The sequence below is a fragment of the Echinops telfairi genome, unplaced genomic scaffold (assembly GCF_000313985.2).
Source record: "Echinops telfairi isolate 266 unplaced genomic scaffold, ASM31398v2 ScPeMD7_7;HRSCAF=31, whole genome shotgun sequence".
In the NCBI taxonomy this organism is placed as follows: Eukaryota; Metazoa; Chordata; class Mammalia; order Afrosoricida; family Tenrecidae; genus Echinops; species Echinops telfairi.
The window spans coordinates 1,919,179-1,933,293 of record NW_022103904.1 but is presented as its reverse complement, the minus strand read 5'-3'; the positions used below and the strand labels follow the sequence as shown (position 1 = coordinate 1,933,293).

General features: G+C 41.1%; 1 protein-coding gene across 6 annotated transcripts in view; it reads right to left on the bottom strand.

Annotated features, from left to right (window-relative positions):
- Positions 1-14,115, bottom strand: part of ANLN (anillin actin binding protein) — a 66,934-nt gene that overhangs the window by 34,177 nt on the left and 18,642 nt on the right. For 5 of the 6 annotated variants that reach the window (XM_045286400.1, XM_045286402.1, XM_045286401.1 and 2 more), the window contains 7 exons: positions 12,949-13,319; positions 10,753-10,981; positions 9,477-9,667; positions 9,089-9,196; positions 3,345-3,471; positions 1,258-1,368; positions 359-597 (listed from right to left, as the gene is read on the bottom strand). In XM_045286400.1, the coding sequence (XP_045142335.1) occupies positions 359-597; positions 1,258-1,368; positions 3,345-3,471; positions 9,089-9,196; positions 9,477-9,667; positions 10,753-10,981; positions 12,949-13,319 (1,376 nt within the window). The remainder of the gene's footprint in view (positions 1-358; positions 598-1,257; positions 1,369-3,344; positions 3,472-9,088; positions 9,197-9,476; positions 9,668-10,752; positions 10,982-12,948; positions 13,320-14,115) is intronic. The other variant, XM_045286405.1, reaches the window with a different exon arrangement.

The window sequence follows — 14,115 nt, the reverse complement described above, 5'->3', positions numbered from 1 at the left end:
CCGCACTCCCCCCATCATTCACTATGGTAAGATTTTTTGAGAACCACTGTTCTAAGACATCACTGAAGATGCCATCAATAACTTTAGAACTGCTGACATCACCATCGTCCACACTCATCTCAATTTCATGTACCACTTATGAAAAATAATGCATTTTTATTTCATCCAAAGACAACAGGCATCCACTGAAGAGTTTTAAGCACATAAGTGAAGTTGTAAGCATGCAACTAATGTCAAGTCTGAAAACCCCCACTGGCTATGGAATGCCAACTCCCCATTTGCCAAACAAAAGTCAAGTAGAGGTTCCAGTAGTAACCGGTTTATGTCCCAGGCCTATTTACATTTGGTCTTTTCTTACCTCTGGACTTATCACCCCAACGGTCTGTGCTAGTGGAGTCAGTAGAGACATTGAGGAGATATTCAGTGCGTCTTCCTGCTCTTCGCTGCTTTCTGCTTCTTCTCGATCCATTCCCTCTGGACTCCTTTCCACCTCTAGTTCACCTTCCTCTAAGACATCACTGAAGATGTCATTAATAACTTTTGAACTATTAATATCATCATCATCATCCACACTCATCTCAAGTTCACGTACCACTTCTGAAAAATATTGCAACAGGGAGATATTACGATTCAGATCTTTAACTGTGAAAAGCAATAGCAGAGAAGCTGTGACAGTCATATACTAACTAAACCAACAGGAGAAGAAGCTTGCTAAACAAATCAAAAAAGGTTACTAACACACAAAACCGATCTAATTTTCAATGTTCTATTAACATTTGCTGTGTACTATAGTTTGGGTCTATATGAAGCTGCTCCAATGCTTTGGATGGAAGAAAGTACGGTAACTCAGAACTCAAACAGCAGATTAAAGCTTAAGACTTCCAAAATTATGCTCTTGGAAATGAATCTATCATTGGGAACTGCCCTTTTACTCAGGGAGATAAATCAATGTCGGGGCCACAGAGGCCAGTCATTCCTCTAAAAGGGTCTGGAGAGCATGCGGGGCAGGCAGCAGACTGTCCAGGCAAAGTCGGGGAAGCTGTCGTCAGGTTCTTTCCTGGGCTGTGACCTAGAGATCACTTGTACCAGCTCCACCCCTTTATGGAAGTGAAAGTATGTTCATAGTTTCGAAGAGAAAGCATATAGCACATGGTTGTTGTGAACTATAGGAACATGGTATATTTGACTATGTACTTCTACTAAGGTGCTGCATCTCAGAATGTGTTGAGAGTTAGTAAGAAATAAAATAAAACCAACCAGTCTGCTGCTCTATCTTTGGGTCTCCCGTTACTTTTAAAGCCTTGTCCTCTTCTAAAAACAGGGTTATTTTTAAAGGGCTGGACTTTGTCATTTCACATTCAGTAGAACCTGAGGAAAAATTAAGATATATTGAGATTATATATATACTTGAAAGTACCTAGGTCTTTTTCAGCTAATCAATGGGTGATTATTCTAGGATTTTTTTCAAGGAAGAAATTTTATAAATTTTTTTCTGAATATAAAGTTAGATGTTTTAAAACACTCAAATCTAAAAATGTATAGAATCCTTCCCAAACACTTACCCTCTCCAGATCTCATTCTTCCTCTCTGAGAGAAGGAAACACCAATATTACCAGGTTGCTGTTCGCTCTCTCAGCTTTCCCAATGAGTATGCATGTGTGTATAAAACATGTTTGGGTTTCTCAGAGTGGGGAAATAAGCCACAAAACAACTCACTGCCACTGAGTCAATTCCTACAGATAGTGACCTTGTAGGGCAGAGCAGAGCAAGCCCTGTGGGTTTCTGAGACTGGAAAGCTTTTGCAGGGGTCCTCAAACTTTTTAAACAGGGGGCCAGTTCACTGTCCCTCAGACTCGCTGGAGGGCCGGACTATAGTTAAAAAAAAACCATGAACAAATTCCTATGCACACTGCACATATCTTATTTTGAAGTAAAAAACCAAAAAGGGAAAAAACACCTGGCAGGCTGGATAAATGTCCTTGGCGGGCCGCATGTGGCCCGCGGGCCATGGTTTGAAGACCCCTGCTTTAGGGAAACAGAAGGGCTCCTCTGGCTCCTGTGGACAGGCTAGTGGTTCTGCACTGCTGACCTCAAGGTGAGCAGGCCGAGGCGTACCCACTACCGCCAAGGCTTCGGCTTCATCAGGCAATCAGCGTTTTTAAAATGACCATGTGAATCAAATGCCAATAAACTGTCGGAGGAAAGAGTGACCGTGGCATTCCGTTACATATAACATTATCTTCTGCTTTTTAAGTCGCTAGATATTTTGATTGCATGAATAAAAAAATATTTGATTGATGAATCTATCATAATTTATTTAAACAGCCTTGAGGGATGTTTAGATAATTTTATTTACTACTATCGCAAAATGTGTTACAATAAATCACTTTGTCTATAAACATACATCTTACCACACCAGTTCTTTTAGAAACATTTACAGAAAAGGGACTTGTGCATTTTGCGTGTGTGAAAATATGTACAGCAAAAGATATACCATTTCAACAATTTCTACAAGTATAATTCCCTTTCACCCGAAGCTCCCCAAATTTTGAAGCCTGACATGGAGGGTAGGGCATAAAATATGGGTGGAAGCATTCGCAAATTGCTCACGACCCTACAGTTTACCATGCCTGTCGACTAGCCCATATGTGCTTCTCACAGATGAAGCTGTGGGTGCCAACAGAGGCTAGGAGACATGAGTCAAAGTCAAGGGGGTTCCCTATTCGCAGTACTCAAAGTCTTTCTAGCAGGTCCCTGACCCCAGAGGCCTGGCCCACTGGGAAGTTGTTTCCTTGGGTCTGAATGCACCATGAAAACTAGGGAATGTCTGCTTGTGGTCCCACTTCTGCCCACCTGGCTTGTGTGTCCAGCTAGGGTGAGAGGCCTGGGGTTAGCTAGCTGGCAGCAGTCAAACAATCGTTGAAACGCATGCCATCCCTTACTTCAAATGCTTCAATGGTCCCACTTCCGCTCGGTGTTTCCTGTTTCCCTCCCTCCCGTTTTCTTACGCCTTCTGAAATTGCCCTGGGTAAATGCTGCCCTTTTCATCTCCTTGGGCGATTTATTCTAGGGTGGGCATGCTTCCTTAAAGGGATATCGTTCAAAGGGCTTGCACACTTTGTAATTTAACAAACAATACAAATTATTCTCCACCAAAAGGTGTAAAAGTGGTCCTACGGCCTACTTGAGCTCTCACTCTGAAAAGGGATCTGCAGAGGGACCGTCATCTGGCGTGAAGGGGCAGGGAGCACTCCACCTGCTGCAGAGCAGCACTCCTGCTCCCCAAACCGAAGGGACCGTGCGACGCCTCGTCCAGTCCCATTTTAAACCACGGAGCAACACACCTGCAGGCTTGGAGCGGGGAGTCTCTGTTGGTGTCGGACTCTTTGTCACCTTTTCTGTTACTGCACGTGTTGGAGCATCTGAAGTAACCTGAGATTTTTTGAGGGGAGTGTTCTGGCAGTGAGTTTCCTGTAAAAAAGTAAATGAAAAGAGATGTTTTTGTTTGTTTGTTTGTTTACATTTCATTCATGGAAAGGAGCGTGCCTACTCTATAGGGGCTCCCTGTGGAAGGGCCCAACCACGGCTAGAATGTGGCAGGTCCTCGGTTAGTTCATGTTCTTAATAATCCCCAGTATGTAAAATCATTTTTAGAGAATAAAGCAAAAATAGAATCAAAATTATCATGAGTTCAGCTTTAGATAAACTAAATAAAGGGAAAAAAATCACACAAGTGGAAAAATAATCCTCATGTCATTTTGTGCACCCCACACGTAAAACATTTGTTGACAGTTCCCACTTCAGGCTCTATTTAATTATCAGTTACTCAGAGGGCAAAATCCAGAAAGAAAGGAAAAAGGACAAACTCAGATCACGTGGTAAGGAAAAAGGAAAGGAAGGGGAGAAAATTCCATTTTCTGAGTCTTTTTAAGATGTATACATATATTTCAAAGGGCTTGTAATAGTGATACAGCATAAAATATATTTTATAATAGTGATATCGATATACATTTTATAATAGTGATCGCAAGCATAAAATATTATAACATTCTTCTATGCATCTGAAATATTGCATCTACCCTGGGAAGAAGTCATGAGAAAATGTACGCAGGAGATGTGGGGGGGAGGGAGGTGGGCGGGAGCAGGAGAATTGCTGAGTCATGTGAACATGTTCCAGGTATTTGATCAGAATATAATGGTGAATGACATGGGCAAATCACCCACAGGCAAGAACACTGCATGTAGAACTTGAAACCACTGGTGTGGAACAGTTCATAGATCACCAAGAAGGGGGTGGACAGATTCAGACTTAATGTACTGTGAAGAGGATAGATGCCGAAGAAATGGTGAGGACGAGGAAATAGAGTTGTCAGCATTAGTTTTTTTGTTGTTGTTTTTTTACATTTTATTAGGGGCTCATACAACTGTTATCCCAATCCATACACACATCAATTGTGTAAAGCGCATTTGTACATCGTTTCTCAAAACATTTTCTCTCCACTTAAACCCCCGACATTAGGTCCTCATTTTTCCCCTCCCTCCCCGCTGTCAGCATTAGTTATAATGAACGGATTAGCTGAAGGGCTTCAACTGCTTGACAGCAGGGACCCAAACACCGATTGCTTTCTTAAAGTCAACAGGCAGATTCGGGAAGTGTAAGATGTTATCATCAAATATATACACATAAACCAGATAATAACTCTCACTAGTTTTCTGACTAAAGGCTGTGCTCATCCTCAGGATAATCCTGATGACCCACAGCCTCCCACAAATGGCATTATTACTATGACGGACAAAAGCCAGGGTCATCTGGCTCTGCTTCATCATCACAGTACATGGTTATGCAATATAAGGGTAGGTTTAATGTCTCTAAGCCCCAAAGGCAAATAAAGATCAGACTTATAAAGATAGAGATAATGAAAAGCAGTAATAATGAAAACAAAAAGTATTTGACTTCTGTTGGAAACAACTTAGGACGCAGACATCTGAAAGAAACCCTGCATAAGTCAGGAGCATCTGTACTGCTACCAGAGTGAGAAAAAGCCTTTGACGTAGAAAAAGAAAGTCAGCTACCAAATGCTGCAACTGCACGGCAGATGTCTGATGAAGGGAAGAAAGAGATAGAGAAGAAAGCAGCTGAGTAAAACCTTAATGTGCCTCATTCACGCTGGACCCACGACCATTGTTCAGTAAATGAACAAATGGCTGCAATGGTAAAGGGAAGCAACCACATTCATTCCCAAGGCCAAATACACCCACTGTGGCCCACACACATTCCTGCAGCTCACAACATAGAATAACCTGGAGGACAGAGTGCTGAGTGAAATTAGTCCAACAATAAGGGCAAATATTCTGTAAGATCACTATCATAAAAAAATCAAGACTAGGTTTTCATATTACTTTCACATTTCCCATTTGCTGTTTTCGAGGGCTGAGAAAGGAATGGAGGGATGGGGGAGTCATAGGCTAGAGCAGTGGTTCTCACCTTCCTAATGCTGAGACCGTTTAATACAGTTCCTCATGTGGTGGTGACTCCCAAACATGAAATGATTTTCATTGCTACTTCAAAACTGTCATTTTGCTACTGTTATGAATCAGGTGACCCCCGTGAAAGGGTCATTTGACCCCCAAAGGGGCCATGATCCACAGTTTGAGAACCGCTGAGCTAGAGGGTAGGCAAAGGCTGAACAAATGGGCTAGAGAGAGTGCGCGTATAGCCATGAATACATATATGTTTGGCAGAGAATACTTAAATATGTTTATTTACTTTTGCTGCAACTCTCCCCATGAACAGTACAGGGAACATGCATGAAAAGTTCTTAGATGTAATCAAACAACTTGAGTCAACAAGTCACTGGTCCTCGGGGATCAAGAGCATAGGCTTAGGGGACACCAAGGCCAACTGGCCTAACCGTCCACAAAGACAATGTTCTATATCTTAATTTGGTGAGGCAAGACCGGAGGCTTAAAGTCTGATGAACAGCCATCTAAGGGCAGCTCAGGCTGGGCTCTTCCCATTCAGAAGAAAGAAGGGCGATGAAAATCAAAAGCCACTGGAAATCATTAGTCTAATGGACCACACAAACACCCGTTTTCATCATCCTGAGACTAGGAGAACTTGCTCATGTCCAGTTACTACTACCAACTGTTTTGAAAAGGATCACATAAGGTGGGCTTGGAGAGAGAGGAGAAAAATATGGAACGAAACTCAAAATCATGAGAGGGACCAGGCTTATTAGTTGGACAGAGACTGATAAAACCCCCAAGATGATGACCCTTAGTTTCCCTGTAGGTCTAGAGCTGAACTCACCCCTTTGTTAGAATAATCAACCACTTAAGATCAAAAGGGTATTACTACTCAAGAACAATGCAGAAATACACACAGAAAACCCACGGAGGATTACGTGATGGTTTATTGAGGATGAGGTGAAACAAAATGTGAATGAATTGTCCAATGCAAAACTGATTTGCTCTATAAATTTTCACCTAATTCACAATAGTTTTTTTTTAAAATGATTGTCTCTCCTAAATGCTGATAAGGAGAAAGCCAAACTCTTCAGTCTCTAATAATATTCTTAATTCTTTTCTAAAAGCTGCTGTTGCTTTGAGATGCAAGCCTGAGGATATACTGCATCATCATTCTACTCCCAGCCTGTTATCAAGGCATCGACGACAAGTCCTTGCTATGCCCTCCTGGAACAGGACTAACCAGACAATACCTTTGCATGACCATTTCAACTCCAATGACCTTCAGCGCTACTCCAGCTCAGCCGTCCCCTGAAATCTGTTTCATCTCAGCAATCTTATATTCAAATATCCTACTCTGGCCACAGCCTCAGCCTTATTAGCTCATCTAGCCTTTGCTCTTTGGCTTCATGGATACCTCTGATCGTCTGATGTATTTCTTCCTAGTATCTCCTATTAGTGTCCCATTAGCTTAGAAACAGAAGGAATAGGAGTTAGAATAGGTGACCAGATGTCCCGAAAGAATGCACAAGCTAGGGTCTATGGTTTTCGGCTGCCATGTGGCTATTTCACCGAGGTATGAGTTTTATCAATGGTGTCCCGCTGGTGTCCCGCTTTACCAATGTTAAAATCTGGTCACCTTAAGTTAGTATTAACTCAGATAAGGAGCTCTGGTGATGTAGTGGTTACACGTTGGGCTGTAATCCACATGGTTGGCAGTTCGAAACCATCAGCAGCTCCTTGGGAGAAAGACTGGGCTTTCTAATCCCGTAAACAGTTAGTCTTAGAAACCCACAGGGGGGTGGCCATGAGCCAGCCTTGACTCAACAGCAGTGCGTTTGATTGTTTACAGTTTAATCAGAGTAGCAGCCCATAAATAAAGACCTACACCACCATGACTCCTTTTATCAGTTAATACTAACTCCTACTACTTTCGTTTCTAAGACCACTCCCTCCTGTCCTCAATATTTCAGTCACCCCCACCCCTTTCCTGAAATAGAACTGTCAGACAAAAAATGTTATCAGTTTTCTATCACCCCGGCTCTAAAACTACAATGCTCCAAAACACTGCCCTAATCCAGTCCTTAAATTCTGTACTTGACCCACTCTCTCTCTTCAAAGACTTGGTTCACTCCATAAGTTATCTCTTTCTTCCCTGCACTGACGAACCAACAGGAAGAGCAATATTCTCGTTGATGAATATGGCAGGTGGCAAGGGTAGAGGTAAAATGAGGGACACTTTGGGGAAAGGACCGACTAAGGAATATGAAGTGGATTAAAGTCAACCACGTTCTTAAAGAAGAATCCACCACGGTGATATTCCAGGAAGACAGAATAATGGAGAGATCTGAAAGCTGAGTGCCAGCGGAGAAACTGCAACTAGTCTGTGTGTCAGCACCAAGAACAGAGGGAAAAACAGGCCAAGAAGTTAGATTACAAATGACTCTGTATGTCAAACTCAGCAGTCTGGGCATTTTGGTGAGGAAGACTCTGGGGCACTCTTAAGGATTTTAAGCACATGAATATATTTTCCTTTTGAAAATATTTCCCTGGCAACAGTGGTGAGGCAGATTGGAGGACAGCCAGACAGGAAGCAGGGGTCCAATAAAAAGGTTCAGCAGTAATTAAGGTAATGGCAGAGGACATAGTGGCTTGGTGACAGATTTAGAAAATATTTCACCAGATGCTGCAGGCACATACCAGTGTGAGCTAGATGTATAAAAAGGTGAGACAGCAATAAATAAGATGACTGTGCTATAACGCCGCAAAGACAGGAGATACAAAGACCACAAGGGGAGGATACAGCATAGCCCAAAGAGCTCTACTCGGCAATGACTGGAGTTCAGTGGAGAGAACAAGGCTGCAGAAGTGCATAAGCATTGCACTGCCTAGACTGGGCTAGAGATGAGAGATGGAGAGACGTCCGAAGGAAAATGAATAGAAAACCAGGCAAAGGCCAGAACTCTAGGAACCATGACTTGTTACACGGCAGCCGAGAGAAGTGATCAAACAAAACCAATCAAATAGCTCCTTCTCAAAGAATACAGGTCAGACTGCTTGCTGCTATACTTTTTACTGGTATCCATTGTGAATATAATTCTAACATTTTTACCATTTTATCCTAATTTAGTACTTGGTACACAATAGGGACATGAAGCAGCTGATCAATAAATTGAATGCAGTTTCTAGTTAGGGAGTTTGTTGAAGGCTGATTAATGAAAAGTTGAGAGAAATATGGGGGTATTCGCATGGATGGATTACAGACAGTATGAAAGTCTGGTGTTTGGGGAGAGCTATAAAATTATCAATGAGCAAAGTAGATTCAGAGAAACATTTTAGAACCAGCATCTTCTAAAAGTAGTGTTAAGAAGAGTCTGAACTCTAGTGGGAATCATATTTTTCAAATTTAATTTTGGGAAGGCCATCAGGAGAGATTCCATTGAAATGGGGGAAAAAAACACACAAGAAAAGGCAATTAATAAAAACATTTAAGGAATGATGAGTGGAAATGGCCTGGTTAATGAAAACAGTAAGCGTTTCAAGAACTGTATTACAATTCAGAATTATAAGTTATAACCCACCACTACTTTGGAACAAATCCGCCTTTCTATTTGTCGGTTACCTTCTTGGTTTCTAGTTGTCTGCTTCTTGAGTTTTCTCCTTTCTCTGCACTCCAGACATTGCCCTTGTCAAGCCGACCACGAAGGCATGCTAGTTCTTTTTCACGCTCCTAAAGCCAACAAAAGCTGTATTTTACACAAGAGCCAGTGGTGTGCTTAAGAACAATAATACCAAAGCACTACTAAAATCTCCTTTGCTTTCAGTTTTAATAAAATAAAGTCCACAGTACACATGGAATACAGGGCAATTAATATTTCCAAATTGAAATAAGTGATACAGAGAAGCAAGAAGCTATTTATCTCAGCAGCAAAACTGGGGCCAGAATTCACAGTTTGATTTCTGAGTTCTCTGCTGGGACCACATGAAACAGTTAAATGTGTAAGTGATACCTGCTTGAGCTGTTGTGCTAAATGAGTAGTAGTCGAAGATGTGTTCTGCCTGAATAATCTTTCTTGGATGGCCTTTGTATTGGGGGTGATAATGGGGGTCCTATGGGGTGTGCTACGCGCTGGACTTTCTTTTCTGTGTTCTTGACAGCGCTCTCCGAAGCGTTCCAGAAAAGGCTTAATTCCTGCTGCTCCTACAGGAAACACGTCAGAGATCATAAATGACAATAATGACTCACAGTGACGACATTCTAAAATCTATTACTCTCAAAGCTTTGGTTTTAGGAAGTAAACCACTCGTTCTTCTAGGAGTAATCATTCAGAAAGTCAACAATACAAAAACAGTTCAAAATTGTATCATACTCCACTCTTCCATTTAGCTCTATGTCATAAAACATATATAAGATCTAGCTCTTAAAAGAAGGGTTGAGAAACCAGTGAAAGGGTGGTGATTAGATAACTCTCAGGCTGAGCAATAAAGAGTCTGAATGATTAAAATTGACTATCTGCATATTAACAAATTGCTACTAACCAAGTCATGATAAAGTTCAACAAAGTTTTACAGCCCAATTAAATTTATCTTGCTTTTATGAGGTCTAAAATATAAAATCCAGGTATTTCCCCATTGTTTCCACTATTCACTTTATCTTTCCAAATAAATAAAATCAACAGAATCTGAACCAAATACTTATTTAGTATGAATTGATTTAAATAGTATTAAATGCACTGAACCCATGGTCGATAGGACTTATGCTACCTCCATCATGATGATGCTGGAGGCAAAATATGTAAAAAGAAGTATATTTACATCAGAAGTTGGCAAGCAATCTCAGTTAAGGCTAGATAGCAAATGCTTTAATAATTTGAGGACTTACTCCACTCTGCATTTTAAGATGAAGGCAGCCACAGATAGTTTATATAAAAACAATGGGCAGGTATGTGTGCCAATAAAACTCGATTTACTGAAAAAGCCCCCCTAAAATGTGATTTCCAGTTTCTATGATTTGTTTGCATAAAAATGGATAGAAGAAAATATCTAGACTGGCCATCCTAAGAAACACATATTTGACTGTTAAAATGTAATAGGCTAAATACTTTGACCAATAAATGGGCTAATCAATGCTCATAAATATTCATACAATCAATTAAAGCTAACTCTAAAGAAGCCACATTCAGAACACCTGGGCACTGGCCCAACACAATGTACCATCATAATTACATGTTAAATCCTGTGAGTAACATCTTAAAAACAGTCCACAGAAACTAGATACGAGAGTACCTGGTGCTGTAGATTTGTCTTTAGATGGAGACTGTTGGCAACCTTCGCTATTTAGTTCTCCTTTGGAGCAAACTGCCGGGGATACAGTTGACTTCACATTGGGTTTCAACACTTCGGTTTTCAGAGGACTAGCAGGACTTTGTTTAAGTAGCTCTGGATTTTGCCCTTCACATTTTTTTGACTTAGTGGTGGATGTAGTAGAAGACTTAAGTGGGGATGAAGTAGCTTTCTGAAACAGAGTAATATTTAGGGTTATCAACAATATTCAAAAATATCCATAGGTAGAGTCCTTGTAGATTTAAGAGAAAAAAATTTTGTTTGCCACATAATATGCCAAACCGATTTGAAAGATTCGAAGAACTGTACTTAACTTAGACCATGCTAATATAATTGAGTCTATGTAATATATCCTAGGGCAACCAAGTCTGAAGAGTAGGGAGGGTTGCTGCTCCGTTTTAAAAAGCGAATGCTTACACATCACGGCACTAACACCAAACCAAACACACTGCCATCACACCCGTTCCAACTGACAGGGAGCCTAGAGGCTGGAGCAGAAGTGGCTCTCTGGGATCTTTACAGAAGCAGAGAGCCTCATCTTTTTCCTGTGAAGTGGCTGGTGGATTCAAACTGCTGACCTTGGGGTTAGCAGACCAACATGTAATCTGCTACTCTACCAGGGTGCTTGTTGCACTAGAATATCAATTGATTTAATTTAATTAATTAATTTAATTCTTAACTGTGTTAGACCAAATTACCTATTTTTGAATATATTAAGTCAACAATAAGTTAACAAAATCATACCATAACTTGATGGCTAATTGTAATAAGCCATCAGGTACAGGATGAAAGACTGGCACTTTAAACCCACTCAGCAGCTTCTATAGGAGAAACACATGGTGATCGACTTCTACAAAGACTCCGGCCAAGAAAACCCTAGGGGCCAGTTCTCCTCTTCCATAGGGAGCCCCTATGAGTCAAAACAACAACACGTGCCGGGCACCTTGCTCACTTTCTGCACATGATCGCATTTGACATCCCCAATCATAACCCCTTTCCTTTCCCTAATTGACAGAAGGAAAAGTAGGCTTGGTAGGATCGAGTAACTTATTCAAAGCTTCAGTGCTAATTCTGTGGCACAGCTGTGAGTGAATGAAGGTTTAACTCCAAAGCCTAGATCTATACCATCTAAAAGCCAGTCTCCAGTGTTTGAAGGTTGCTTTTAAAACAGTTAAGTTAATGTATACGCAGGTAAATGTCAAACATTTCAAGAGGAATGCAATGAAAAATGTCCTACCACCAATAATGTGGGTAGCCGATGCCAGTAGGGTAAGAAGAAGGTAGGAGGAGAGACGGAGAACTGATCACAATTATCTACAGATAACCCAGGGGGACGGACAACAGGAAAGTGGATGAAGGGACACATCGGTCAGTGTATGACATGAAAAAAAAAATAATTAATAACTTATCAAGGGTTCATGGGTGGGGTGGGGAATGAGGAGCTGATACCAAGGGGGTGTGGAATAAGGAGCTGATACCAAGCTGATAGTTGATGCTCAAATAGAAAGAAAATGTTTTGAAAATGATGATTGGAACAAATGTACAAATGTGCTTGACACAATGGATGGATGGATGGATGGAGTGTGATAAGAGCCGTATGATCCCCCAATAAAATGATTTAAAAAATAAAAAGAAAAGTAAAGAAGTAATTGTTAAAGCATAAAAAAAAAAGAAAAATGCCCTACCCAACCCTTGCTATCCTTCCTATAGGGCAATTTGCCTTCCTGAAGGTAACTTCAGCTGTTAAAAAGTTAACAATTTGTTCTGTCTTTTCAAAGATACTGATATCTTTGCTACACTTAAACCACACATAAAGCATTTTAATGGGAAATAAGATTTTCAGTCCTCCTTGTGACCAAGCCTCCATCAGTCCATTATCATGAAGTTTGGATTTGCATTAAAATGGTGTGGTTTTAATTGTCAGCTGCTAATTTACCTTGGGGTGGGATTTCAAACTTAAGATCTCTACGTTCTGTACAGCCAGTATTCTAAGAAAACACACATCAACACAGGATTTGTATACTAGAGAACACATATCTACACACATATTATAAAATATATACCTATATGCATTACCACTCCTAACAAAAGAGTAAATAGGTAAAAGGTTTCCAAAGATGAACATTTTTGATTACTTACCACAGAGCTGGAAGTGGGGGCATCCGCAGCCCCGGAAGATGGGGCATTATTCAAAGAGGCATCGCCTTCCCTTTGGGAACTGCATGTAGCTTCCTGCTTAACACTGCTGCTATTGATCCTAGCAGATGCTCCACTTGCAGAGGAAAATTTGGATAAACAAGTGGTGCCAGGCTGTTCCTTTACACTGTTTTGCTTTGCAGATGAGTGATTTACATCATCTTCCCAAGAGCAAATAGTTGCAGCAAGGTCGGCCAGCCGGCCCCTTCTCCCGACTGGAGTCGCCGAGGAATCTGAAAGGGGCGGTTTTGGTGGGGAGGCAGCCTTTCCCTCTGATGGCACTGTGGTGAAGAGTGAGCTCTCAGGTTTATCATCTGAAAACATTTCCACAAGAGAGTTAAAAACCAGGTTTAAGAGTTGTGGTTTGAGATGCTGCCTGGATCTCCACATATATACTTTTAAAATGAGGTAGGAGTTTTTTTTTTGTTTGTTTGTTTTTTTAAGAGTTTTAAGAAGCAATAAAAAGTTTCCATCTGCATAAACCTACCAACCGGTCTAAATGTATCAATCTTTTCACATCAGATGACACTTAACCTAAAGCTATAAAAATAAACACTTTGTTATATCTATTTTCCAATTGTTTGATGGCCAGTGGATACTATAAGTTATCATGTTTCCATTATACAGGTAGTCCCCGAATTGCATCCTATTTAAATTATGACCAACTGCAGGTTTGGTAGTAGGGTGGCAGGTGGACATTGGGCCTCCTCATGCACATTCCCTTAATACAAGAGCACCTTGCTCAGCTAAACGGTCATTTCATGATACCTACCTTCCCGACATGATCGCTGAAGACAGACATGTGCATAAGCAAATGTGGTGAAGAAAGCTGATGGTGCCCACCTATCAAAAGATATAGCGTCTGGGGTCTTAAAGGCTTGTAGGCAAACAAGTGGCCATCTAGCTCGGAAAACAGCAAAGCCCACAGAGAAGAAACACACGAGTCTGTGCAAACACGAGGTGTTGAAGGGATCAGGTAGCAGACACCAAAGAACAAAAACCATCATTGTGTGACCACCTTCCCCATATAAACGCTGAAGATGAATGTGTGCATAAGTAAGTGTGGTGAAGAAGGCTGATGGTGCCCGGCTATCGAGACCTATAGCGTCT